Genomic DNA, 27,353 nt, shown 5'->3' on the forward strand with positions numbered 1-27,353 from the left:
TGCACCAAGTTCCTCTTCCTACACTGAACATTTTACAGGAAACACAGCAAACATCTTTATGTCACAACTCCAACACCACCTTGACAACCACAACACCCAGCCTGGGGTATCCCTACAACCCAAGGTGGCATCTTCCCCCTGATTTTGCAGAGGTTCAGCATCCAGGGCACCATCAACAGAATCAAAGCCTGGGAGTGTTCCAGCCCCCTGAGTCTTACCTTTCTGCTCTCTCGAGAGCTGTTCTGCTTGTTCCCAGATTTCAGTGGCATAGAGGAAGTTGGAGGTGACCTGGACGTAGCTGGCAGCCATCTGATGGATGCGCTGCGGGATCGTCACCGAGGACCCGCTCCCTGAAGGGTTGGCTGCCCCGGAAGAGTAATTTCCTGAATTCCCTGGAGACAGCTTTGGAGAGACTGGAGATGGCATCCCGACAGGTTTGCTGCTCACCCAGAGGGGAAGATGGAATTGGACAGGCAGAAATGCACCAGCTTTAGACACACCACGCTCTGAGATGTCCCCTAAGATCACTCTGCCCACACTCAGGGTGTGGGATGGGAAAACACTCCCACTTTACACACCTAAAATCAGGATTTGCCCTACAACAAATGGAAATCTCGAGCTGGGAACTGCTGAAGATCCTCCAATAATTATTTATAGCTTACAAAACCTAATTACCAAACCTCAGCATCTCAGAATTCAATAAAATCTTAAATTAATAGTTTAAATGAACCTTAAAGAAAAAGAACAAAAAAATTACAGCTACCTGGTAACTCCATTGCCAGAATATTGCACTGTATAACATTACAGTAGATAACACAATGGAAATCTGAAGTGGCCTCCACCTTAAACTCATGGAATAACTTATCAAAGGTCCATTATTGGGTTTAAAAGAGCAGAAGTAATTGCTAAACTATGGAACAGAGAATCCTGCAAGTGCTTGTAACCTCTGGCCTTGCAGCACTAATAAAGCTCTTGTTTGGGGGGAGAAGCATTAAACTAAACACCAAAACTCCCTGGGATAAATGGTTTGTGGGTTAGTGGCACACTGCTCCTTTTTTAGCCTGACAAACCCTGCAGAGCTGCAGCACCTCCCTGCACCATGATAATTACACAAAAAATGGATCAAAATCCACACCCTTCAAATAACCACCCCAAAAGCTGCTCCCTGAGCCCCCTGGCACTCAGAAAATAGAGAAAACGTCCTTTAAGTTGAGAAATAGAAGTAAAGCTTTTGCCACTTACCTTCCCATACCAGGGGATGGTGCTTGAGAATTATTGTAGCAATTCTGTACAGGGAAAAAGACACATTTCACCTGATTTGTCCTTATACTTTCACTAGTTATATTTTACCTGGTTGTTTAATTGGTTCTTTTTAACCAAGTTTCTTTTTTGGTATTGTACTTTCAAGTTATGTTCTCAATAATATCACAGTAAACTGTAATTTAGGGAAATATCCTTTTTTACTGATGGCCAAGACACAAATTAAGGGGTTATTTTAGCAAAACAAACAAGTATTAGCCCGTTGTCCCTTATGGAAACATTTTAGGGTTTTTTCAGCCCTTTAACAGAAAGAATCTGTTATCACTGGCAGTGAACAATTAAAGATATCACAAATCTGAGACTGGGTATGTGATGAGCCTGTTTCCTCTCAGCATTGAGAGCTGGAAACTTCAGAATCAGCTGCACAGGAATTTAGATAAATTTATGGGTAATTTCCCTAAACCCAGCCAACATCCCATGGCAAACAACCTTCTCCTTGAAGCCTACTACATTTATTAAAGAAAATCAAATGAACAGAGTTGTCATGCCAGGACCAGAAGGGTGATGGTTATTAAAGCTCTGCCCAGCTTTAATACACCTTCAAGTCCAGTTCTAAACAGGTGTTCACATGCAGCAGTCTCAAATTGGATTTGGGGACTTTAAGTGATGTAGAGCTTCCATGTCATTAGGTTTTAATGTTTAGAAAATCCAGATGCAATTACCTTCAGATGTTCAGTCAGAGTTTTTGAGTATTTCAATGCACTTTCCTTTTTCAGTTTGAAAAGCCTCAGGTAGAGCAGAGCTTGGCACCGAAGGCTGCCCAAAGACAGGACAATCAGTCACAATTAAAGTCAGGTTTATCTCAACTCAGTGAATTGCCAAAATCTAATAGCTGTGGTCTTGATGTTCTCTCTGCCAACTCAGCTCTCAAGTTGTAACTCAACCAGAAAATCCACAACCACCTTGAAATTCTGAAGGGAATTCAGAATTGGAACAGCTCCGTGTGCCTGGAGCTGGAACTGAAACTCTCAGTGCTCTGCTGGGCTTGGGAGACACCACCCAGTGAGTCCCTCTGCTCCCCCCTGAACCTCTGGTCCTCTACACCTCCTGCTCCCTCAGCCTCAGGGCTCCTGCCAGTCCCCACAGCCAGTCCAAGTGTGATTTATCCCTGGCTCAGGGCTCAGGAGGCACCTCCTGCTCTCACCCTTCAATGCTGCAAAGCCTTGGCCCTTGCTGGCAGCATTTACAGCAATCAGGCAACACTTACAGCTGGCCCATTTACAGCAATCAGACAGAGATTAATGTCTGTGTACAGCCAAGTGGAAATTCCTGTGTTTGCTTCAGGAACACCCAAGAGCTCAGTGTAAACCAGCAATTTGTGCAGGTTACAGATGTGAAATGCAGGAGGGCACTGCAGGAGTGCCAGCACACTCACCAAAGCACTGCCAGCCTTTTGTCTGCAGCTGTCGCATCCGGGGCCAAGTAATTCTTCAGTTTCATAGTGTATCTGCAGAGAAAGGCAGCAGATCAGCCCCAAAACAAAACCCACTTCCATTTATCATTCACACAACACTCATGTTCTCATGAACTGCCAGTTTCTGTTGTCCCCACTGTTTTAGGAGCACCTCTCAGCCCCGACTGAAGCACTGACTCAGCAGTTACCAGAATAATTCTGCTCCTTGTGGGTCACTCATTGTAAAGGGACTTGAAGCCTCAGCAGAAATCACCTCACCCTTCCTGGAAATGCTTTAAACCCAGCAACTGGAATGACTGGTCACTGCTCCAGTGTTACTAGGAATGACAACAGATCTCAAAACCTGGGCCAAACCTCTGTACGCCTCAAAGCTCTGACTCCCAGAGCTCCCCCCACCCACCAGCCCCTGCAGGAGCTCAGCAAAGCTTACTTGATTAATTCCACAGTTTCTGAATACATAGGGAACGGGGACTTGGATTCCTGAGCATTTTTCTCCAATGCATTCCCACACTCAATGAAGGACACGACAGCATCCAGGTAGTACACGGCCTTCTCGAACCTGTCCGACTGCGGGAGGAGGAAGAGCTCAGGAACACAAAGCAGGGAAATTGCAGCACAGAGGGCAGGAGAATGGCAAAGGCAGCAAACCACCCCAGGATCAGGGGCACACGCTGGGGGAGCACTGGAGAGCCACTCACCAAAGCATCTGCATTGTGTTTCAGCTTCTTTGCTTCCTGCAAATAATGGTCAGCTGAGTAAGTCCTGCAAGAGAGGACACGGACTGAGGGACTGGAGCCACCCACTTACACAGCCTTTTGTAACTTCATCTCCTTCATACTACCACATTTCAGGGCTTTTCCTGCTCTAACTTATGCTATGATAAAACTGTTTAACGGAATCTATTAATTTAGTTAACTAAAAATTGTTAAAAGTAGTTTCAAGTTAATTCTCTAGTTTCAGGTAATTACAACAGTATTTCAAGCAAGTTCTTAAGCAGAAAGTTATTCTACATTTGGTGCAAACATGATTTCATCTGTAAAGTGAATGTAAAGAAGTGCTTTCAGAGCAAGCTGACATCTCTGAATTGGTCCAACTGAAACCTCAAGTCTGCACACGATGGTGAAATATTTATTTTCTTTTCAAGATATTTTCTTTGACAAAGAGCTTGTGTATAACATCTGTGGAGTAAAATGCCAGCTCTGCTCCGTGGGAGCTGCTTGTGCTCGAGATCCTGAGCTCCACAGAGGGAAAGGGAATTTTCTGTCCTTACCTATCATCAAAAACGAGCTTTGCTCTCCTCGACTTCGCACTTTCCGTGGCCTGAGCAGAGGTGGGAGGGCAGCTGGAGGAACTGTTCAGGATCTTTTCCTGAAAGGGAAATCCATGTCATGATTACAAGAAGAGCATTTGTTGTGTAGATTCCCCCACGGCTTCCCCATTCCCCCCAGGAAGGACAGCCTGCAGGAGCACTGGGAATAACTCAGCTTTCAGTTATTCAGTTATTTCAGGATGCACCCACAGGGCTGGGCTGGGGCTCCTCTTGCAGAGGGGAGGGTGCAGCGCTCCAGAATCACCAGGGTCAGGAAATTCCTTCCCCCATCTCACCTGTTACTGTTTCTAAATCCTGCTTTTCTACTCTAACAGAGATGAGGAGGATTTGGAGGATTTCTATCAACAACACTCTCTCTGAATGCCTTTGCCTTGAAAAGCTCACACAGGAGTAGTTACTCCTCTGAGAAAGACATGAGTAAAAGCACACCTGAAGCATAAAACAACAAACATACCACAAATTAACAGCTGGCTGGGGGACATTTATATTTTTTAATTCTGTCACATAGATCTTCCCAACCTAAATCTCTTACAAGCTATTTTCTGCACCACCTCCATAACCGTGTTTTCTCCCCTCCAACCATGGAGAGCTCTGTAAATTGCTAAACTGGAGTTGAAATAATCTTTCTACAATGTCATAAAATGAGAGCCAGAGCATGGACTGAGCTGGTGCTGTCCTCTGAAACCAGGACAAGCTCTGTGTCTGCTCTGAGGAGACAAGAGCAGACTCACAGCTCAATTTTCAGCTTTCTAGTGATGTTCTTATTGACCACTTGAACAATGAACAGGCAGCACCAGCCACCAGGGGTGACTAAACCCAGTCCTCCACTAACACAGGGATCTGGCAGGATAAGCATTTGTGTTCCATGATCTCTCCAAGGTGTCCTCTCATTTGTGGCTTTCCAAGGCACTTGAGCTTTATGACAGGAAACAATGCACATCCCAAACAAATTGATGTTTTAAACTGAGCTGGAAATGGTTGTTTAGATCAAACTATAAAAAAGTACAAGAGGCAGGGACAGAACCAGCCCTTTACCTTGGCTTCCTTGGCACTGCTGGAGCCCTTCCCCTCTGTCTTCTTCTGCTTGGAGGAGGAGCTGCTCTTGCTGCCACTGCTGCTCTCCTTGCCTGGGTTGCTGCTGGATTTTAGGGATGAGGACTGACTGACTGTTCTCTTCCTGGAGCTGTGTTCCTGCTTGGAATCCTTCTGCAGGGCTGGGGCAGCAGGGGAGGGCAGCAAATCCTTCTCTTTAACAGCACTTGGCTTTGAAGACCTGGAAAAGAGGAACAAATTCAGGGTTTGGGTTTCTTCCTTAACAAACAAAACCAAAATCAAAACAAACAAAAACAACTCCAAAAAAACAACTCTGATTTTTAAATCTCTAACTAAACACCTTTCCCCCCCCCAGGATTTTTACTGTCAGACCCAGCTTTGGAGAAAAGCAGAATAATCCTCTCAGTGAGTAGGTTTCTCCAAAGCCAGATTGAACTTGTTTTCACCATTTTATTTGTTCTGACCTGAAAGCACAGGCAAACCCAGACAAGTTCTAACCATAAAACCACACCCCTGCACCAGTTCTGTACAAAAACCACCCCAATCCCTCCCAATTTCAGCAGTGGGAGCCAATGCCAGCGCCAGGCTGTCTGTGCACACCAGGCAGCCAACAGCTGCAGGGAAAGATGCTCCAGATAAAGCTCTGGAACCCAGGCAAGGGGAAACTTCCCCAGCACAGCCTTTCAGGACACTCTCACTTGGCTGCTGAGGGATGCTGTTGGCTATTCCTGCCCTCCCACCATTATTATTTTTATACATTATTTCTAGAGAAATCATATTTAATTTAATTAAATGGTCTTTGGAGAACTGCACTGGCAATCAAGCAAACAACAGAAAAAATCAAATATCAGGTAAAAAATCAAACTATCCATTCATTCTACAGCTGTTTCCTATCAAACAGTAAGACACTGTTTAATTCAGAAGGGGCAAACTCAAGTTGTAGCATCCAAACTGCTGCAGCTTCTCACACCTTTGTAATTTGGCAATTACTCACTGGACAGGAATATTTTCCACAATACAATTATACCAGTTTTTGTTGCTTGAACTGAAACAGAACTTTCAAAATGCAGTGGAAAAAACTGTATCTCTCCTGTGGGTTAACACTGACCAAGGAATCAATCAAATAAAGGCATAACAGGTATTGCAAAAAGCATGGGGAATCCAGAAAAAACATATTAAACAATGGGACTGGTCTGTGCATTCTGTACTACTTTGCTTTGGTATCACATTTTTCTTGCACTAACAAATCAAGGAAAATGGAGGTAAGTCCATGGATCCAAAGCTCAATGCCATCAGCTTCCCAAAGAAAGCCAGTTCAGGTGTTTATTCCCAGTTTAAAACTTACTAAACAGGGAATTACCAGAAGGGGTTAATTTAAAAGCCCAGAGTTTGATTTCTAGACCAAACTGAAGCCTCACTGTGTATCAGAGAAAACCAGGAAGGAAATTTCCCTTCACAGGAGGGGTCACCTCATTTTGTTAAGGAACACAATTGTCCTTGGCCAGAGTTTTTGGGGATGGAAATTCATTTCCACCAATTGCTTGTAGAAGCTCTGAAGTAAATTTGTTGGAAGGGTAAGAAAAATATGTTACCAATTTTTTGAGGAAATCTTGGGGTGGGAGAGAGGAGAAAGGAGAAGATGAGCACTATTTTCTCCAGAGCCACCCAGACCTCAGTGCAGAGAGAGCAGAGATACTCACTCCCTGCTGCTGGAATTCTTGTGTCCTGAGGGAGCTTTTTCTTCCAGTTTCGTTTTCTTGCTTTCACTGGCTCTGTTTTCATCCTCGTTCTGAGCAAAGCAAATGAGAAAAATATCCAGCAAAGATCCACATTTACACATCACTGAGAGTGGATTTTTCACACTGAGAGCCATCGTTCAGCAGGTGTTTCACAGTCACTACAGACCCCAAAACCATCCTTACAAATCCTTACCAGACCCTGGTACTGCAGCAAAATGAAAATCCCAGTCTGGCTGCTAAATTACAACCTGATAAAAGCAGCAACAGCCAAGTTGTTCATTTCAGCACAGATCAATTACAGCCATGAAATCTCAGGAAAATCTGCCAAAGGCTTTGGCAAGATCAGGAGACAGATTTGATGTTGTGGGGTCTAAAGAGGTGTCTGATGGATGCCAGGAAAGGGTAAAAATCTAATCATCAGTCTATTAAAGTCAGCTCAGAGATGCTGAAGACTAGGTATTGATACTACTTTAATCCTCAGGTCACAGGGTCTTGAAGGTAAATTTCTAAGATGTCTTCACTGAGCACTGGAGAGATCAATCCAGTGAATAAGAGGGAAAATGGGGCCTCACAGAATAAATCATCTGGTAACAAACCCAGATTGAAACCCCAAAGGTTCTGGTTTTGTTACTGAAGCTGCAACCCGAGAACTGGGATCAAGGAAACTCAGGAAATGTAGAAAATCAAGTGGTAGCACTTGGGTTTGGAGCACAAACTTAAAACTGCAGGGTGGGGAAAGGGGTTCTGTCCTTGCCTCACCCAGGTTTCCATCCTCTCAGGAAGCATCAGAGGGACCTGAGGCTTCACAACATTTAGCCACCACTGTTTCCTGGAATAAAGCCTGAATTTAACTGGTCTCACCAAAGCTTTGTGGTTGGCATGTGAGAGCACAGATCTTTAAAACTGTAATTTCAAATGTGTGCTTAAAGGCAAAACTGGCCAAAGAGAGACAAATCAGGGAATGAAGACCCACTGGAACATGTGAATGCATTCCCAGGAACATCAGGAATTATACAGCAACACCTGCAAAAGTAATTGCTCACTGTACTGGCAGAGTTATTCCCTTTTATTCACTTCATTTCCTCAGCCAGAGAAAACAGCAATCTCAGTTAGGAACAGTACAGGACAAATCTTTTTGCAGTTACATGTCAGGGCTCCTGCACAACACTGACATCAGCCAGTGATCAAGTTTACTTTGGTTGCTCAGTAGGAAACTGGTGGAACTGGAACGATCCATTCTCCTCTGGGAATGATCTCCCACAATCCTGGGACTGCAGCCCCTGTCAGATCCCTTTGACATGGTAAAATGGGATTTTCAGAGGGACAGCCAGAGCAGCACAGGGATTTTGAATCCCTGCCCCAGGGCCTCATAGCCCTACACTCTTGGAAACCAGACTCCCTGGATCACTGAGCCCAGCTGACAGCCCCAGCTTTGCCCTTTATACAGGGTCCCTGTGCTGAGCTTCCAGCAAGCAGTTTAAAATTACACCAGCATTGACTTCTCACATTCCCCCCTCCAAGAGTATCCCTTCTGTTCAGATCTGACTCTTGTCATTTTACTGTCTCCCAGCCATTCCTGCTTCTTGCTTCTACTGAAAAGATGAAATATTTTTGGAAAACATGCAGTATTATAACAGAGAGATGACCCTGCTCCCAGTAAAGCAGCATCTGAGATGTTTGCTGCTGCTGCCATGCCCCAGGCCCAGTCCTGCCCCATCCTTTCTCCTGGCAATGGGCAATTCCATGGCTCAGGGAGCTGATCCAGCTGAAAACTGACTTTTGGGGTTTTTTTTCCCCAGGTGGATTTCCCATTGGATCAGCTGTCTGAGCTGACCTGCAGAGCACCAGGGGCTGTTCCAGGGAGTCAGGAGAGGGCAGAGCTCAGAGGCACAGATCTGTGACCTCCCTGAGCTCTGGCTACAGGGTTGCCACTCCTACAGGTGGCTCTGCAAAAAAATCCCAACAGTCTCTGCAAGAAAACCCCAACAGTCTCCTGTAGGAGCACAGGGATGATCCAGGGTCTCTACACAGGGCAGCAAAGCCACCCCTGCACAGCTCATCCCTGCCCTGAGGTGCCACCTGCATTCTGGGCTGGGAGAAGAGGGAGATCTCCCCAGAGTGCTGACCTGTTTGTGTTTCCTCTTGCCTTTGGTGGAGCTCTTGTCTGAGGGCTGTTTCTGGGCCTCGCGGGCGTGTTTCTCCGAAGCGCTCTTCTTCTCCGCCTTGGCTCCCTCGGCGTCCTTGTAAGGCTTCCCTGGTATCCTGGATAAGAGGCTCAGGTCAATCTTCACAATGAGTGGGTACCTTTCATCAGGATCACTCAGTGGGGACAGAAGCTCTTTCTCTTCCATAGGAGAGAACATTCTTTGCCGAAAAAAGCTGTCATCCTCCTCCATGGAAGATTTAACAGGAGTCCTATTGCTCTCAGAGTATTTGGGTGTTTGTGAGGAAGGAGGCAGACTCTCATTTTCATCTGAATCAGAGGATGAGGTATCTGTTTCGATGAATTCCCTGGATTTCTGGGCAGATTTGCTTGAAGCCTTGTATTTCTTTTTCTCTGTTGTAGGTCGAGGGGAAGACTTGGGCTCCTTTTTTATATTGGGTTTCCTGGAGCCTTTGGTGGCTGCCTTGTGCCTATTTGAAGGGATATTTGTTGCCATGTCTACTGGGGTTTCACTTTCTATTTTAAGACCTCCTCTGGGCTCTTCCACAGATGTCTTTTCTGCTTTCTTGGGCTGTTTTTTCCCTACAGTCCTCCTTTGAGTCGAGCTGTCGCTCTGGGCAGGTGATTTCTGCCTCCCACGACTGCTCTCCGAGCCCTTCTGGGTGGGTTTGGAATCTCTCCCTGGTGTAGAAGAGATGGAATCCTTGGATCCACCTTGATCAGCGTACCCACTCCCTGTACCCTGATCTCGTCCCTCTTTCTTGTAGCCTTGGGAAGAAGGGATATTGCTGTCCACGGAAGAAGCTGGTGACACTTTATGGGAATTGACTTTGTTCAACCAGTTATCCAGCTGCCACTTGTTTGTGGGTGGTGGCTCTGGCTAAAAACAAAATAAAAAACAGAGTTAGATAAAATATTTCCTTCTTCTTCCATCTTTTCCACATGGCAGCTGTATGATGCTGCACACCAAAGCACAAGGTACACCCAAAACCTGGGATAAATAAATGAAATACAGGCCCAAATAACACAATTTTTCCCTTTGTTTGCTACCAACAGGCAGTATTTGATGCCATGGTTTTTTAGGGTTCTGATACCATATCTAACTCTGCTCTCCGACAACTGGTGGTAAAAAACACCTAAAATCAAACATTTTAGGAGGGGCTTCTAGAGAACTGCCACATGCACCACAGGAACTGCAGCAGAACAGCCCAGACTGACAGCGAGCCCATGCTGGTCAGTGCTTTGTCTTTAACAGTGAGAATTTATTGCACTTTTGTGCTGTTAAGTGGCAGGGCTGGCTGCCCTACCTCGGGGGATGCACTCTGGGATGGCTCGTTGGCCTCGCTGTCACTGGAGCTGCTCTCGCTCTCCGAGTCGGAGCCGGAGCTGCTCTCGGAGCCGCTGTGGCTGCTCGAGTCATCCCTGGAGTTGTCTGCTCCTTCACTGTTGTGCTGGGAAGGCTCAGAATTACTGCAACAGAAAGCAGGGAAAGCAAGCATTACCCGAGGCACAGGTACATCCTTCAAATCCTTTCATTAGGAGTAACAAACTGTAACATTTGAATCAACATTCAGGAGAAAATTCAGCCTAGGTGAACACAGATCAGCCTGGAAACAAACAGCCTTTGGGTGTTGTCCCTTCCCAAAGTGGTCAGTCTCATTTGCAATACTTAATATTATATTTATTACTATTTAATCACTGATTAAATTCTCATCACTTTTGCTTTAGTACAAGGCCAAGATGAATTTGGCAAGGAGACCAAGCCAGGAGTGCTGACAGGGCTGAACTTCCCCACCGTGCTGCAATCCCCCAGGAATTCCTACCTTCCAGGTGTGCTCCTTGGCACGGTCTTATCACAGTCCTGCAATTAAAAAAAAAGAGCATGAAGCTTCTAGAAGCAATTTTAGGCTGGCATATACAATTAAGTTGCACAACATTGGTTTAGAGCCTTTAATTTTTAAAAAAATCATTATTTGCAGTAGTTTAAATTTATCTGCATTTTCCTTATACAGGAAGAGAAGCAGCGTTATTTGCTCCAAATTTTCAGCACAAATCTCTGTATTCTGACTCCATTTGTGAGAGTTCCCATTTCTACCACTAATTAATATCCTGTTTCCACCTTTTTGAATCAGATGATTCAGCATTTCACAATGATTTTCCTGAGATGCTCAGGGTAAGCAAAGTCACCAACTCCAAGTTTTCCACTTGAAGAAAATCAAGTACCAGAACTGGTAACAGGAACAGAAGAAACCCCAGAGCAGTGGGGGTTACTGGGCAGCACAGACACATGTTTTATTTTTATGTAGCATGTTACGTGCCAGTCTGGCAGAAGCTGCACAAAGTTAATCCTGAGAAGAGTGAAAAAGAGACTTTTTTGATAAATGTGAATGTGCAGCTGTACTCCCAGGGACTCCCAGTCACCCCAAATATCCCAGGGCACCAATGCACACAGATGTTCACACCATGAGCTCTGTAGCTGGGATGGCAGAACACAAAGGGGTTTATCTTTAATTAAGGAGCCATTATACCAGTTTTAAAATACACTACTGTCATTTGATGTTCAGAGAGGGCCCATGTGAAATCAGTTAATAAAAATTTCTAGATAAAAGCAAACTGTTTCCACAAAACACAACATTTCATTTTGCTTGCACAAAATTTTCTCCAAGATTACATTTAGGAATGCCTGAGGTTTGTCTAAAAACATTCCATGAGATTTCAGCTTCACAGCTCTCCTGCTAAGCTGCCCAGTTTGCTGCTGGGCCATGCTCCCTGCCCAGGGCTGCCCCATGGATGAGTGCAGTGTTTTTTGGGAACTGATCTAAGGAACATACCTGCTCTCCATCGCTGTCTTCACTACTGCTAAGTTTTAAGTCATCTTTCAACATACTAAGGGAAAAGGGAGAAAGTGAGACAAGTTTTTCCAAGTACTTTAATTACTTCCAAAGCATTCTGCTAGATCTCACCATGGCACTGTTTATCCTGCAGGGGCTGCGTGGGTGAGAGCCACTAGACAGCACTCACACATTTCATGGTTAAGAATGGGGAGTTGAGTCATTCTTCAAAGAATGAGGATTCAGGTATTTTGGCTCCTGAGTCCATTCTGTTAAATTTAGAAAGGAAATCTGACACAATTTACTGGTGTGGGAGGAGGTAACTTGTGTTACGTTCAACTCCTTACACACAATGGCCAAGAATTGTGTTTGAAATGGAGGAAAAAAAGCCAGCCCCAGTGGCTGCTTCCTGTCTCGTGGCAGCAGTGCAACTGTCCTAAGCCATCATTAATTACTGTTATCCAAAGCCATAATTACTGCTGGTAGTCACACACACACACAGTTTCACATACTGAGAATACATGAGCACAATGAAAACACACAGCAGGGCCTTTGTGATTACTGGAAACATTTGATTATAAAAAGAAAACATCTTACTCTGTCTGGTTCGATTCACATCTGTGGAGGGAAAATAAGAAAGAATTAAAAGTCTGACTCTTCCTGAGTTTCCCATGAGCTGCTCTGCTGATGATCTGAACAGGAACATCAACCTCGAGGAGCTCACTCCTGAACTCCTGGCCATTGCTATCATTTTACAAATGATGCATTTATCTCCTTTTTAAGGGTTTTCTTTACCAGATCATAATCACTTAAAAATATATATTTGAAGTTGCTTTGTCACAGTAAACATCATTTAAACTTCCTTCTCCTGCATCCCAGCTCAGCAGGTGTCCAATGCTGCCTCTTCTCTCAGGGGTTCTCTCATTCCCAGCTTTGGCAATGGCACAGCTCCCTCTCAGCACCTCTCTGAACTGCCTGATTTTGGGACACTGACTCCAGCTTGGTATGAATTGAAGGGGGTTTCTTTTGTTTTATTTCTTTCTCACAGGTCAGGTGCTTTTTCATCTTACCAATTCTGTGGCAGAAGCACCAGGCTGCATCCTGTGAGTGCATCCCAACAAAAGTTAACTGAGGAATGTTACTAACCCAGTCAGCTTTCAGATCCAGCTTTCATCAACACACTATCAGCTGGTAAATATTTATTTTTATGGGCACATTTATTTGGAAACCATCTTTAAACTGCATATCATTGATTTTTAAGTCTGAGGAAGGTGGATTACAGCCATGTAGAACATTCCAGTTGCCTCTGTGTTTTTCTGTGTTGCTGGATCTGCAAAATGTTTGTCAGGGACTTAAAGAGAAAGCAGAACAAACCTCACAAGATCCCAGACCCAGTTTTCTGTCTCCTCCAATAAAAAACCTTCGCTCATCCTGAATTTGTGCAACCTCCAGCTGCCAGCTCTGCAAGGCCTGGTAGGTCACATCCTTTCTGATTGACAAGCCAATTCCAAACTCCTGCTCCTCTCCTGGCAGCTGACAGGAAAGCAAAGGAGCAGAAAGGCAGCTCAGGGTATTTTTTACTCACTCCAGTGAGCAATATTTGGTTTATTGTCCCAAAAAACCTTTTCCTGCCAGCCAAGGAGATGGATGCTGGAGTGTCACTCACATTCTACTAAACACCTTTTCCTACATCTCTTAAAACACAACTTTTGTTTGTGAAATGTTTTCTCAGCAGCCACTTACGATTTGGATTGATGACCATTGGATGTTTTGGAGGAGGGATTGTATCGTTCTAGGAGAAGAAAAGAAGAAAAGCACAGCTGAAAACTCAGGCACAGCAGAAGAAGTGCCCCCAAAGCTGCCACAAGGATGGATAAAGCAAGGCCATGTGAGGGGACAGGAGGGAGCAGCACCCAGGGGACACCAGGTACCACCTCCCCCAGGCTGAGGGAGGGAGCAATGCAGAGACAAAACACTAAACACAGCAAATCATTTAACCAAGAAAATAGAGAAAATCAACTAAATCATTGCTGTGTAAACCAATACACACTTAATTTTTCATTGATGGTGTGGAAAACTGTTCTGCTCCTAGCAAGATGAAATTCTTGCCTTACACATGCAGGACATGGAACATAGATCCACCTGCTGAGCTCTGACTGCTCCAGCATCCCCACACAGCCTCTGATGGATGAGAACCTCCACACCCCAAAATCCAACTCACACACTAACTCTGACAGCAGAAACACACCCTGACAAAATCTGTTTCTCAGTTTGGGGTTTCTTCCCTTCCCTTTTCTTTCATTCTGGTAAATAACTGGGTGCAGCCCAACAAACACAAGAGCAGAGGCTGTTAAAAGCTCTCCAGAAAACCCAAACAGGCACAGGAAACTGGCTCTGTGTTTAATTAACCTTGGCTCTTCTTTTCCACACCTAAAGATCAGCTGCCCCTATAACGTGAGCCTAGGGTTTAGCATTATGGAATTAAGCTTGAATTTGTTTCCTTAATTCCCCACTGTATCAGATGTTCAGATTAAGCTGCTTGTGAATATCTAAGAATAAACCATTCTTCTTTTACCATTTAAGCTGTTTAATCACTTCAAGAGGGACTGGAAGGACTTTTGGAAGGTAACAGCACAAATTTAATTCAATTTTACCTGGTATTTACCTGAGTTTTATGTTCTTTTAAGCAATACTCAAAATAATGACAAAGAAATAAAAGTTACTTTTTTCTGAAGTCTAAAAGTGCAAGAAACTCAAGGATAATATCATGCGATTTAAGTTCTTGACCAGTCCTCTCTCTTGACTTTAAAATGTCAAAGTAAAAAAAAAAAAAAAACAAACAACAGTGAAGCTGCTGTGTGCTTTTTCTACTGAAATACTGAAATAAAATCAAAAGCACTCTTCTGGTTTCTAATATGTCCCTAAGCAGGGGGTTGGGTTTTTTAAGGTATTTTGGTTTAGTACTCAGTTATTTTCAAATCAATCAACCATAGAGGCATTTTGTAAAGAACTGGATCAATTAAAATAGATCTTTTCCCTCAAACACACCACCCTTCCACTCAGTGATAACCTCCAAGATCTGAACAAGAAAAGCAGAAGAAAATCAAGCAACTGTTTAACAGCTTAAAAGTTGAGAAAGCAGAGAAAATCTGAAGTCAGGCTCCATCCTGCGAGCAGTCTGGAAAACCTCATTTCCTAAAACTCTGACATCTTGGGAGATGCTGAGAACACCGAAAGACAACAAAAACATTCAACACATTCCAGGAAGTTTCATGTACTCACTCTGTTCTCCAGTGCCAAAACTGGACTGCTGAGACTCCTGGGGGAATAAAACATCACAAGTGGGTTTTTTTTTGCAGTGGGAATTTAAGATACTAAAAACCAGGCTGGAAGGAATATTCTTTCTACCTAATGGATGACTCTTAAGTCTCTGGAAAAGGTGAGAAAACAACAACAGGCAAAAAAAAGGGGATTCTTTCCCTAGGTCTCTCCCAGGTGAGACCTTCACACTCCTCTTCCTCACCCACTTCCTGCTGTTCCCAAAGGCACATCAGGGCTGAAACTCCCAAATCCCTGTGTGACTTCCCTAAATCCCCTCCTCCTCTGTGTTTAGGATGGAAATGAACTGTTCAGGATGTTTGTTTATGCTCCTGATACACACACAAACTTTGCTGCTGTTTGAAGTTCTTCAAGCACACACAGCAATTGGAACAGGGAAAATCTCTCAACAAAAAATATTCCTCAGCCATGCAGGAGCCTTAGGGACAAGGTGAGCTTTCAAATGGGACCAGCTCTGCACACTCTGCCCCAAAGGCTCCACGTGGGTCCCTGGCAAGCCCAGCCTGGGTGGGCAGCACAGAATTCCAGCCTGCAACAGCCAGCTCTGGCAGAAAAGCCAGTAAAATGGGATTTTAGATTCACAGGATGGGCTGGGCTGGAAGGGATCCCAAAGCTCACCCAGTGCCACCCCTGCCATGACAGGGACACCTTCCCCTGTCCCAGGTGCTCCAAGCCCAGCCCAACCTGACCTGGGCAGTGCCAGGGATCCAGGGGCAGCCACAGCTGCTCTGGGCACCTGTGCCAGGGCCTGCCCACCCTCACAGGGAACAATTCCTCCCCAATATCCTGTAAAACCAGCCAGGAAAGAGGAAACCTTGCAGATTTTAGCACTTCTATCATCCTCAGTATTCCCATTTCAGAAACTCCAATTCTGACTCCCAAGATACAGCAGATTATGAATGTTTTTGAAATCCTAAACCATTGTTTTAACAAACACACAGAGGCTACTGAGCCACTGCAAACTCCCTTCCAGGCTCGAGTGCCTTTTTAAAACAGGACCTTCCTGACCTCATTTCAAAATGAGGACAACTGACAGCCCCAGAAAAATAAACTGAGTCCAATATTTGCAATTTCTAGTTGTATACACACATTTTACTTACATGCTCTGGCAATGGCAAACCAGAAATACCATTCAACAATGAATTCCATTTTTCCTGGTCCACCTGTGACCTGGTTTTCCCTCACACCAACCAGTGCCAGGCAGTGGTTACAGAGGCAATTTACAGAATGAAGTTTTTAAACACACAAAAGCTTTATACAGCAAAGCACCCTTGAGGTGTTTTCATTTTCCTTCAGCTTTGTATTTCAAAAATGGAACAATGCATTGAACAAGAATTTTGTGGATGGAAAACTTCATAAGGAGCTTTCATTGGGAGGTGTTTCAAATACTACTAATCTTTACTAACTGAAAGGAAGGGACAATAAAGACAATAATAAAAAATTGAGAAAGAATTCAAGAGCAGAGCAAAACTGGAGAGGAGCCTTGTGAACAGCTACACTCCCTTCAAAATTAATAAATTTCTTAAAATTTCACAGGTAGGAGGAGGCAGGTGGGAATCCCTGGTTACCTTTTGCCACTGGCAGCTCAGCCAAGCCAACAAACTGAGTGAAAAAAAGAAATAAAGACCTCAAACTCTACATTTCCAAAGCCACAGCACTGGGGGAGCACGGGATGGGGAACTGGCACCGCTTCCAGCAGCACATGGATTGGGAACTCTGCAGAACACACCTGCCTAATTCCTCACTTGAGTCAACTTCCTATTTCAGAGGCACAGCACTGGCTCTCAGCTAAGTGCACTTTAATGAGGTGTTATGGTTCAATGTGCAACTTTTTCCAACTCCCTTGCCATCTGCTGGATACATATTTCTTTAAGAAACTCAGACACTAAAAAAAAAAAAAAATCTCTACTTTCAACTCCCAGGTTATTGAGAGCAGCAGCTTCTAAAGAGAAAGCAGCTTCTGCTTGAGAAAGAAATTGCAACCAACTGAAAGGAAAGAAACCCTTTAAAGCAAAGTTTAATGGACTGAGGTTACACAGGGAACACACTGGAGCAGGAAACAAAAACTCTGACAGAAACACCTGGGGAGAGGAATTCTGCAGCTGGACAGAGGCAGCAGGGCTGGGTTCCCATCCCACAGCCCTGGCTGAGGGGAACGGGGCCATTCCCAGGGGACACTGAAAGCTCAGGTCAGATCTCCTTACTGCTTCCCAGGAGGAAATCTGTGTGTCCCAGCAGGGCAGGGATGGCAGGAGGGCTCCTGCTGGCCCCAGCTCTGCAGAGGTACAGGCACAGCAAGACCCCTGGAATCCAAGCCTTCCTCCCCCAGAGCAGCTGGGCTGCTCAATGCATTTTATAAACACTGCCAGCATTTCTGGAGTGTCTGACTGTGAGCCCATGGACAAAATTATAGAGTGTTAGGTCACAGCATAACATTTTTTATCAAGACACAGCAATCTGCATTTTTCCATAGCATCCATAAAACTTTCCCTGACCTATTTTCATGGAGTTTTCTCTTCTGATCCAAAGACTTCCTGGGAACTATTAGATATATTTATAGCAGTCAGAGAGGCCTCAGTCAGGAGGTTGGGTTCCTTGGAGTTACTCACTCCCTACACACAGGGAAAGTGATCCCATCCCAAGAGTCTGACAAATAAAATCAAGTGGTCTACCAAGGGCAGCTTCACTTTATGTGAGCAGGAAGAACACACCAAGCTGTGCCCACAGGGGCAATGCTGTGAAACACTTCAGCAATAAATGGAGCACAGTTTTACAGAGAAGGAGCTTTCCTCCAACAGAACTGCTTGATTAAAGCAAACCACTGTTGTGTTTTACTTGGTGGATTCTGCTCTGGGCCCAGACTGCACAGGCCCATGGCTCACTAACTCCCTGGAATTCTGCAGAGCTGCTGCTGCCAAGAATGACAAGAGGGGAGAAGGCAGAGGAAATTATAGGCTTTGGATGCAGAGAGAGAATTTGACAGAGTTCCATGGCTAAGATGTGCAGCCACAAAACAAAAAAGCTGGCAAAAAGTCAAAAAGACTCAGAGCAGCCATAAATGGAATTTTTTGCAAACTGGGTGAAGAGACACAATCCAGGTTGAGAGGTTCAAAAAGCCCCACAAGCCTCCTTTTTGTTCAGACACTGCCAGAGCTGTGCAGAGTGATGTGGCCTCTGTGTCAGAGCCACATGGATTTCTGCACACCTTCCTCTCCCCCAACTCAGTCAAATGCCAGGGAAACTAAAACCAAGCAGCCCCACAGCCAGGGGTGCCCAAAATGCAAAGGGAAAATATCTCCCCAAAGGTTCAGGAATGAGCATTCAAAGCAGAGGAATAAGGACCTTTGTTGATGAGGAAAGGTGTGGAATTTCTTTCCTTATAAGAAAAGGTATGAATTATTTCCAGGCTGACAGTTTTACATAGCACACAAACCCTAACTAAAAGTAATATTTGCAAGATTAATATTGATCTAATGCTAGGAAAACAGAAAACAGGATTTATTTCTAGGTATTCCTTCCAAAGTAAAGCTGAGAACTGAATGGTAAATTCTGGGTTTTTTTGTGTTTTTGGTTTTTTGTTTGGTTTTTTTTTTTTTTTTTTTTTTTTAATATTGAAGAGAAGCAAAATGCAGTGAGCCAGGGACAGGTCACAGAGAGGTGGAGACAGGACTCTCATAGCTCTGGGATGTCCAGCCAGGATGAGAACCTGAACTTGGACCAGCCTGGGGGAGGTTTGTGGATGTGTCCTTCCAGCAGGGACTGGAACCTTTGGCTGAAGGAAGGTCATGTCAAAGCATTCACACAAAAGGATGGGATTAGAGAGATGACAGTAGACACCTCAGTGAGAAAGTCTTCTCAAAATTATTCCTCCAGATATTCTGTTTTGGGGAGCAATTTGGATCAAACAGGAAATTAAGAGCAATTAAGTGGTGTCTAGAACAGCAGCTGGTCAGAGAGAGCATGGGCTGAATTATTACACAGGTAACTTTTAAAGACAAACAGGGCAATTCCTTCACTCTGAATCTCTGCCAAGTTAGGGGTGGAGTACCCCAATTCATCCCAGAGAGATGTTGAATATGGAGAAAAATCCCATTGTTGAGTTGAATCTTTTACTGGTAATCAGCAGACCCAGGAACCAGATCATGAATTCCTGGGTGAGTCAGCTCCCCATGCTGGGTTTTACCCACAGCTGCCTCCCCTGGGTTTCCAGGATCCTGCAGAGCTGCTCTTCCAGACAGACAATTCCCAGTGCCTGTGTGTGCCCTGGAACCCTGGAGCTGCCAGCCCCAGCCTCAGGGGAGGCAGCAGCAGAATTCCTTCCTCAGAGGTGTCAGCTCCAGCAGCTCCCCTGGACACGTGCCCTGTGCTCTCAGCAGCAGCAGAGGTGGATTTCTCTCTGGAATTAACTGCTTAAACCCTTCAGCAGTTCTTAAGAACACATCAGGTTGGGAAGAGGATCTTTTGGAACAACTGATTTCCTCAGCAAAACGCGTCATTCTTAAAAGGTCTTAATTTTTTGTAATTGAAAATGCAAAAAAAATCTCATACAACTATTACTGGACTTCAAACTAAGAGGAAAATTCAGTTTATGCAGAAAAGTCAATTTAAATTTCTCAGCATTTAACATTCAGCCTCTGTTTTGCTACATGGAGGGAAACTCACTTGGTTCCACACAAAATGGTGCAGAGCATTTCCCTGTTAAGGAAAGGGCTCAAAGGAATTTCCAAGCTTCAAAAGTTTGAAAGTTTGAATTTATCCAACAAAAATTAAAAAGGTAAGTTGTATCATAGAGTACTTTGCAGACTGTCTGTGCAAAGCAGAGGAAAACCAAGGACATTTTTCCTAAGGCCACTGCTGACAGATGAAGTGAAGAAAAATAAAGAGAGCCAAAGCACTGAAACAAACCCAGATTATACAGAACTGAATGCAGGACTTCCAAAATCCTGATCTTTAACTGGACTTACTTTTTCAACATCATCCACTGTTGGATTCAGCACTGACCTTTGTTGGAAAGGGGAATTTGGAGGGTTCAGTTTTGCAGGGGGTGTGGATGGCAGTCAGTGGAGGAGGCCAGGAGTGGGTCATCTCCTAAAACACAACAAAAACTGAAGTTATTAACAAAATAAATCAGATTTCATCTTGCAATCTGGATTCTCTCAATTTTCAGTTCATTGTTCACCCTTCACTAAGCTTTATATTCAAATCTTAATTTCCCAAACGTGCTACAAAAATTTTGCATGTAAACCTGAATGATAAATTACTACCCAGGAGAAGAGGAAGCTATGACATAATAACAACCAGCAAAGCATAAATCAATCAAAGCGGGCTGGCCTGAAGATAAACTGCAGTGCAAGTCAGAGTCTGATCCTTTCAGAATGTGTGGGAAGAAGAATCCTAGGAAAGGGAAGCCTGTAGAGTTTGAGGAAAAGGGGGAAATCAAATGCCTGCAGCTGGGAAGTGCCTCCTGTTCTCTCAGAGCATCCCCAAGGCCCCGGAGGACTGAAGGTCACAGGAAATAATAAGCCATGGAAATGCTCCAGAGGGACCTGATGATCCTTTTGTGAGAGCAGATATAGGACAGCGCATCACAGGAGGCACAAAAGGACTTGGGAAAATAACCCAGGTAGGAGAGAGGGAAAGTGCTGCCATGGGGCAGCAAAGCATCTACTTAATCTAAAATATCAGGATTAAAACCTGTAATTTGGTGGAAGAAATGTAGTTCTGGTTATCAGGGAGGAGCAATGCAGTGAGGATCTCCAGGAGATTATGTGCACACCACAACACCCAGTGGCCAGCTCTGCTCCCAGTTTGGCCCAGTCCCCCTGTGCTGGAGAGCCCTCCTGGGCTTGGACAGATTCTTGGACCTGCAGTTGGACAGATTCTAACACTGCAGAGTCCTTCCCCCTCCTTGGGAATGGCTGTATTTTCAACAAATTTGGGAACAAGAACACCAAAAACTTACTTTGAGGATTTCATCCACGCAGCTCACCTCACCAGAGGCTGATGCCTACAAATCAAAACTCAAAATTAACATCTCCCAAATTTTCCAGGGACTAGAAACAGTTAAAAATAAACTTCAATCCTTATTGTGACTCATATTGACTCTACATAGACACATACAGCCCTTGCTAACTCTTTTCATCAATTTTAACATCAGATAGATCCAGGTTTTTATGGCATGAGTCACAGTTATGAAAAGCAAATACATCACATCCATAAAACTGTGATAATAATCTCTCACTTTTCACTTGACAGTTAAAGTGATCATGGGCAGGCAGCGATATTAAAAACTTGTAGAGAGGGGAAAGAGAATCACAGCTTTCAATCATTTCCTGGTAGCAGCCCCAGGATAATATCTGAATTCAAGCGCAGGACCGTGAATGCACAGGAATGACAAACTGCATTCCCAAGTAAAACACTCATCACAGAGCGATCCCAGAAACAGCAATAATTACCAAATTATGAATCCTCTGCACCCCTGGCTGCCACAAACAGAAAGAAACAAAGCTACTTAAGGATTCACTGCATCAGCACTGATGTGGCAAGTCTTCACAAATAAAGTAATTCCTGATTTCCTTACCTGTGTGCTGGATCTTACTTTGCTATCTGTTGCAATTCCAGGAACAAGGGCTTTTCTCTGGCTATCATGATTCCAGCAGTTAGACAGGAGATGAAACGAGACTATTACTAGGAAAGGCACTCTCCTTGTGAGCTGGAGTCAGTGTCCTAATGATTTGGGAATTGCCAAACTCCTCCAAGTTGTTAACAGTATTTTATACCCAGCACAACTGATAAAAGTTCTGCACCCAGTTCAATTTGGTGTGAAGGTATAACAATCACATCTAGTAATTACTACTCACTTCAAAAGAAAATCTGATACAGGCAGGTTGCATCAACAACTCTAAGTCAATTCAGCTCCCAGGAACAACAATGTATTTACCCAGCTTGTCAAAATATTTGCGGGTATCCTACAATTTCTCTAACTCCTGACTAGAGAAATACTCCCTGAAAACTGGCCTCTTCGGGTTAACTAAGCCTTTCTGAATGCCTCAGCCTTTATTTAATAAAAATCCCAGTATCCACACTGAAGAAGCAGAAGACAAAAACAATTACTTTTGCATGCTCCCCACTGAAAATACAGCTTAGGTGAAGGTGCTTTGAGTAACAAAAACACAGTGTTTACTAAAAACTCCATTTGGGTTAGGCAAATTGGGATTTTGGAGACGCTGGAAAATCCCAGCCCAGGTGGATTTACATTTATGAAGGCAGGACACGGCCAGCAACTTACATCCAGTGGCTGAGAAGGAATTTTCAGCTTGGTCAGGTGCGCTTTGCTGCTGGGCTTCAGCTCGTTGACGCCGCCGCCGTGGCTCTGGCTGCTGTAGTGTTCCGAGGATAGCTTTGGCTCCATGGACTCCTGCCCATCCATCGGCCTGACGTAGGCAGTGGGTTTCTGTAACATTGAACTGGACTTGGACATCAGCGAGGGTGGGAAGGACTGGGTCGAGTGCTGCCCGCTGGCGAACGAGGGCACGCGGGAGGGAGAGTCCCAGCTGGGCTCGGGGTCCCGGGGGGATTTGGAGCGCTGGTGGTCCTTGCCGTGGTGGTCGCCGCCGTGGGCTCTGGAGTGGCCGGAGGCTAGCGAGGACACGGCCGGCGGCTTCCCGGGGCTGCCGGAGCGGCCCTTGGAGTGCTCCGAGCCGTGCTGGCCCTTCTTGCGGCCGCCGTAGGAGTCGCGCTCGTGCCGGGCCCCGGCGCCGGCCGCGCCGCCCCCGGAGCGCTGCCCGTGGGCCCCCGGCCCCGCCGAGCGCTTCTGGGACTGGGCCGAGGTGCTGGGGGCCGGCCCCACCGGGGTCCATTTGCTGCTCTGGTGAGAGCCCGCGCCGTGCCGCTGCTCGCCGAAGAAGCCGGGCGTGGGTTTGTCATCGGGCGCCGTGGGAACCGAGGGCTTGGGGATGGCGACGATCTTCTGGAGCGGCCGGTCCCCGATGAGATCCGTCATCTCATCATAGTTACCGAGCATGCTCTGGATGCGGCTCGACAGCTTGTCTTCTTTGCTGGTCTGGGACGACAAGCCACCAAAATGGGATTTAGAACCGATCACAACTTCACACCACATCAAACTGTCTGGTAACTACAGCACTCAACCTGAATTTCAGCTAGGATACACCTCTTTCTTTGCCAGTGTTTACAATTCTGAATTTTAGGTCTTAAAATAGCAATTTGACTCCCTAAAATGTGTTAAAAGTTTGTAACAATATATATTTAACTCCCTAAAACATATGAAAAATTCAGCAGCAGGGACAGCTGAACCAGCAATAATCAAATAATGTACTGCTGAGCTGGATGCCAGTTCCAAAGCTGTAGATGCCTCCTGTCACCTTACAGACTGTAACTTCTCTAATACAGAAACTTCTCTAATACAGAATGCATCAGTTCTAAAAGGTTTTAATTAGCAGTAAAATAAAATCAACTTAACCTCAACCTCATAAGTCATTTTTAATTGGTATTTATATTGGCACAATGTTTGCTGCACACAGTTAAAAGGGTTCTTTGTTCCATAACCATTTTGTTTTCCAAATCTGGGATTCTGGATCATTCTCCCATGCATCCCAACCAGCTCCAGTTAACTTCACACATGTGGAATTTGGTTATCGAGCACAGGAACAAAAAAAACCACCAGGTATTTCTCAATTTTCCTCTCGCAGGAAGAGAGTTTTCAGTCATGTTTTACTTCTTGCAACAAGCTGAAATTGCAACAAGGGAAGAGTTCACTTTCAAAGTGAGTTTTGAACTACGTAATTAACCTATTAAATAATATTTTATTAGTTATTCCAGAATTAGGTTATTTTTTCCAGTACTGTTCAGCCTAGCAACCTGGAAGGAAACTCAGCACAGGCTGAGCTGTGCAGGACCACAAACAGAATCAACTCCTTCAAAACTAAAACATCAGATACAAACTACTGGAGCACTAGTTAGAGCTGATATATCATATCAAACATAGTCATAACAAACATTCCAGCATTTTGAATTAATCTCCTATTTAAACATTCTCTTCCTGAATTTATCCAGGTCTGGATTGCATTGATGAAAGGTCAGAAAGTTTAGCAGCAGGCTAAAGCACCCCAAAAATGGCAATTTGGCATCACACAATGGAAAGCTTAATTGTTTTGAGTCACTGTATAGAAGGTGAAGGAAGGAAAAAATTTTGATGGTTTTATTTTCCTTTTTCTTACTCCCTATAAAGGCTCCTCCCCTTCCCAAGCATTATAAATCTGCCAGTGGAGCTGTGACTGCCCAGATTTATTTTCAAGCCCTGCTTTAACACCTGGTTGCCCTAAGAGCTTTCGACTTAACAAAAACACAAATAAAAAAATAAAACATGAACTTGCACATGATCTGTGTTCTAAAACCTGCATTTTTCTGAGGCACAGGAACTCACCACTTTGTATGGTTCAGCAAAGAGAGGAGAGTTGGGTGGGAAGGCTTCGTCACCCTGCTGAATTTCTTGATTTCGCCTTTCCCTTTCTTTCATACGCAGCACATTCCGGTCTTCACGGTTCATGTTGCTACGAGCAAAAAGATCAGTCCTGATCACACAGGGAAGCAGGAGGGATGTCAGGGCCCAGGGGAGGGATGAGAGTGCCCAAAGAAGGGATCTAAGTGCTCCCAAGCAGCTTCTGGTCCTGTTTGGCCATGGAATGATCTCTGTTAAGAACCCACTGAGGACCACAATTCCTCAGAACTGTCCCATTTCAGCCCCCTCCAAAGGGCTGTAACCCCCAACCCACAGCTGGCTTCTAACAGGGAAACTTTACATAGCAATAAAAAAATAAAATTTAAAAAAAACCCAGCAGGTCCTCAGGCAAGCAGCTATTTCAAACCACTTCACCCGCTCGAATCATCTCGGTTCCAGCCCACGCCAACATCTCCCATTCATTTCTAAAATACCTTTTCTCCCCCACATCCCCCAGATGTTCTGCCATCCCCCCACCCATTCAGTGCCTGACTTCTCCTGTAGATTAGGGTTATTTTTGGCGCTGGCATACCTTTTTTTGGCACCCATTCTCTAACATATTCTAACCTCAAGCTTTGATGTGGTTTCCAGGTCTCTCTCCCTCCCTGATTCCCAAAAGGCATTTCAAACTCAAAGCAGCAATTTCAGGGAAGTTCTGGCAATAATGCACCTTTTGCCTTGGACCATATCCTCCTACTGCAAAAATGCAGATTAAGAACCTGCCAATCCCCCTTCTTAACAAACTTTCCTTTGCAGTTTGGTCTTGCTGCTTGTGTTAACAGAAATGCATCAAATGCAAAACACACACAAAAGTTGTGAGCTTGACACAGCATTGGGATATAAAGGAGTAAACAAAATTAGATGATAAATAAGGTGCCAGTAACTCCTTTAACATCAAACCCCAGAATGGTTTGGGTTGGGAGGGGCCTTAAAGCCCATCCAGTGCCACCCTGCCATGGCAGGGACACCTCCCACTGTCCCAGGCTGCTCCAAACCCTGTCCAGCCTGGCCCTGTGCACTGCCAGGGCTCCAGGGGCAGCCACAATATGTGCTAAACTCTGCATCAAGAGATTTAGAAATTTTCTTTACTGATCTGCACAAAGTACAGTTGGTGCACCCAGGAAAGAAAGCAATGTTTCACCACATAATTTGCAGTCTAAAATGAAATGTTGGCTGCTTAGAAAATCATTATTTCATGTCTTTAGACTGCTGTCTGATTATTAAAAATAATAAATGACTTGCTAGAGCATGACTGTGAAAGCTGTGCAAACCCACCTATTGCATTCTCAACAGGAAAACTTCAACCCATCACTCAGTTTTTAAAACATCAGTCTTTGCACCTCACTAACATTTTTGCCTCTTACATTTCTTCCCCATTTGGCTTCACTCTGCCTACTGCCCTGAAATCCCAGAGGCTGCCCAAAGCAGACCAAACCCAGGGTGTAAGCTGAGATCTTTGATGCTTTCTAAGGCACCAGGTTTGTTTTATCTCCCTGCCTTGCAAACAAGGTACAAGCACTGGCATAACCCAACTCTGTGCTGATACCAAACCCATTAATACAATTTACATTTTACATGAAAAATCACTTTTTTCTCCAGTTTTCCTGTAACCTGTTGAACTCATGTAACCACAGGTGGCCACCAGGGCTGAGAGAGGGACTTGTGCACTGAAATGTGGCAAGCAAACTCCTGGGATCATTCTGGCATTGATGAAAAACTTGTTTTAGAAGTTTGAGGCTTGAAAAGCTCATTCGTGAGACTGCAGCCCAATTTGTTACATATGTAGGATTTCAACACGCATAAATATCAGATTTAATTATAGACACTGATCAGTTAAAGCCAACTGGAACAGTCTGAGTATGTGGCATTTAGTATTAAGGCAAATTTTGAGGCAGGGAATAGGAATGCTCTGGCTATGGGTGGTTCATTCCCCAATACACTAAGATCAGGAATTACATACAGCTATATATCCAGAATATTATAATCTTAAAGAATGTTACATCTCTGTTTTCCAAATAGAGGGTTAAATATTTACAAAGACATTCAGTATTTTTTACAGAGACAAGCATAATCTTTTAAAATTGCATCAGTATTTCCTATAACTCTCAATGCTGAAGAAAAAGCATTATTTGTACCAACACTGTCACACAAAAGGAACTACAACAAAGATTCACTTGAGTTATGAGAGGTGAAAACCCAGAGCTGATCCGGCTGTACCTGCCCAGGTCAATGTAAAATTAGTCATCAGAAAGACATCAGTTAATGACACTTTTAACCACTCCTCCCCAGCCTTTTGTAATAGAGTAAATGATAAACACCCTCATGGGGAGTCACCTTGACTGTATGGGGAATTAGTTTAGCTTTCTTTAACTCTTTTACATTTTTTATTAGAGCAAATAGTTTGACTGTGATACAAGTCAGACTTGTTGGTATCTAATCATCCAATCTCCACACAGAGCTATTTTAAGTGCCTATAACATGTACAAGGCCATTAAAATCACACCAGCATGAAATGTGTAAATAGAGGAAGTTGGTGGGGCTTCCTTAGCTCTGTACTTCAGACAGCTTCCCACTCAAACCCACACCTTCCACAGCCACGAGCCTACAGAAGGGAAATGTTCCCATGCTCAGGAGAAGCAAGGAGAG

At 44.4% G+C, this 27,353-nt stretch overlaps 1 protein-coding gene across 1 annotated transcript in view; it reads right to left on the reverse strand.

Moving 5' to 3' along the window:
- The window catches only part of AFF4 (ALF transcription elongation factor 4), a 46,788-nt gene that overhangs the window by 5,342 nt on the left and 14,093 nt on the right, over positions 1-27,353 (reverse strand). The window contains exons 2-21 of the mRNA XM_012575044.5: positions 24,633-24,759; positions 22,479-23,252; positions 21,153-21,197; positions 20,192-20,278; positions 15,134-15,170; positions 13,595-13,643; positions 12,449-12,469; positions 11,852-11,906; positions 10,844-10,881; positions 10,328-10,490; positions 8,983-9,900; positions 6,818-6,906; positions 5,100-5,337; positions 4,005-4,102; positions 3,433-3,496; positions 3,165-3,301; positions 2,696-2,767; positions 1,983-2,076; positions 1,243-1,286; positions 219-439 (exon numbers count right to left, since the gene is read on the reverse strand). Of these exons, the coding sequence (XP_012430498.4) occupies positions 219-439; positions 1,243-1,286; positions 1,983-2,076; positions 2,696-2,767; positions 3,165-3,301; positions 3,433-3,496; positions 4,005-4,102; positions 5,100-5,337; positions 6,818-6,906; positions 8,983-9,900; positions 10,328-10,490; positions 10,844-10,881; positions 11,852-11,906; positions 12,449-12,469; positions 13,595-13,643; positions 15,134-15,170; positions 20,192-20,278; positions 21,153-21,197; positions 22,479-23,252; positions 24,633-24,755 (3,367 nt within the window). The 5' untranslated portion in view covers positions 24,756-24,759. The remainder of the gene's footprint in view (positions 1-218; positions 440-1,242; positions 1,287-1,982; positions 2,077-2,695; positions 2,768-3,164; positions 3,302-3,432; positions 3,497-4,004; positions 4,103-5,099; positions 5,338-6,817; positions 6,907-8,982; positions 9,901-10,327; positions 10,491-10,843; positions 10,882-11,851; positions 11,907-12,448; positions 12,470-13,594; positions 13,644-15,133; positions 15,171-20,191; positions 20,279-21,152; positions 21,198-22,478; positions 23,253-24,632; positions 24,760-27,353) is intronic.

The sequence above is a fragment of the Taeniopygia guttata genome, chromosome 13 (assembly GCF_048771995.1).
Source record: "Taeniopygia guttata chromosome 13, bTaeGut7.mat, whole genome shotgun sequence".
NCBI lineage: Eukaryota > Metazoa > Chordata > Aves > Passeriformes > Estrildidae > Taeniopygia > Taeniopygia guttata.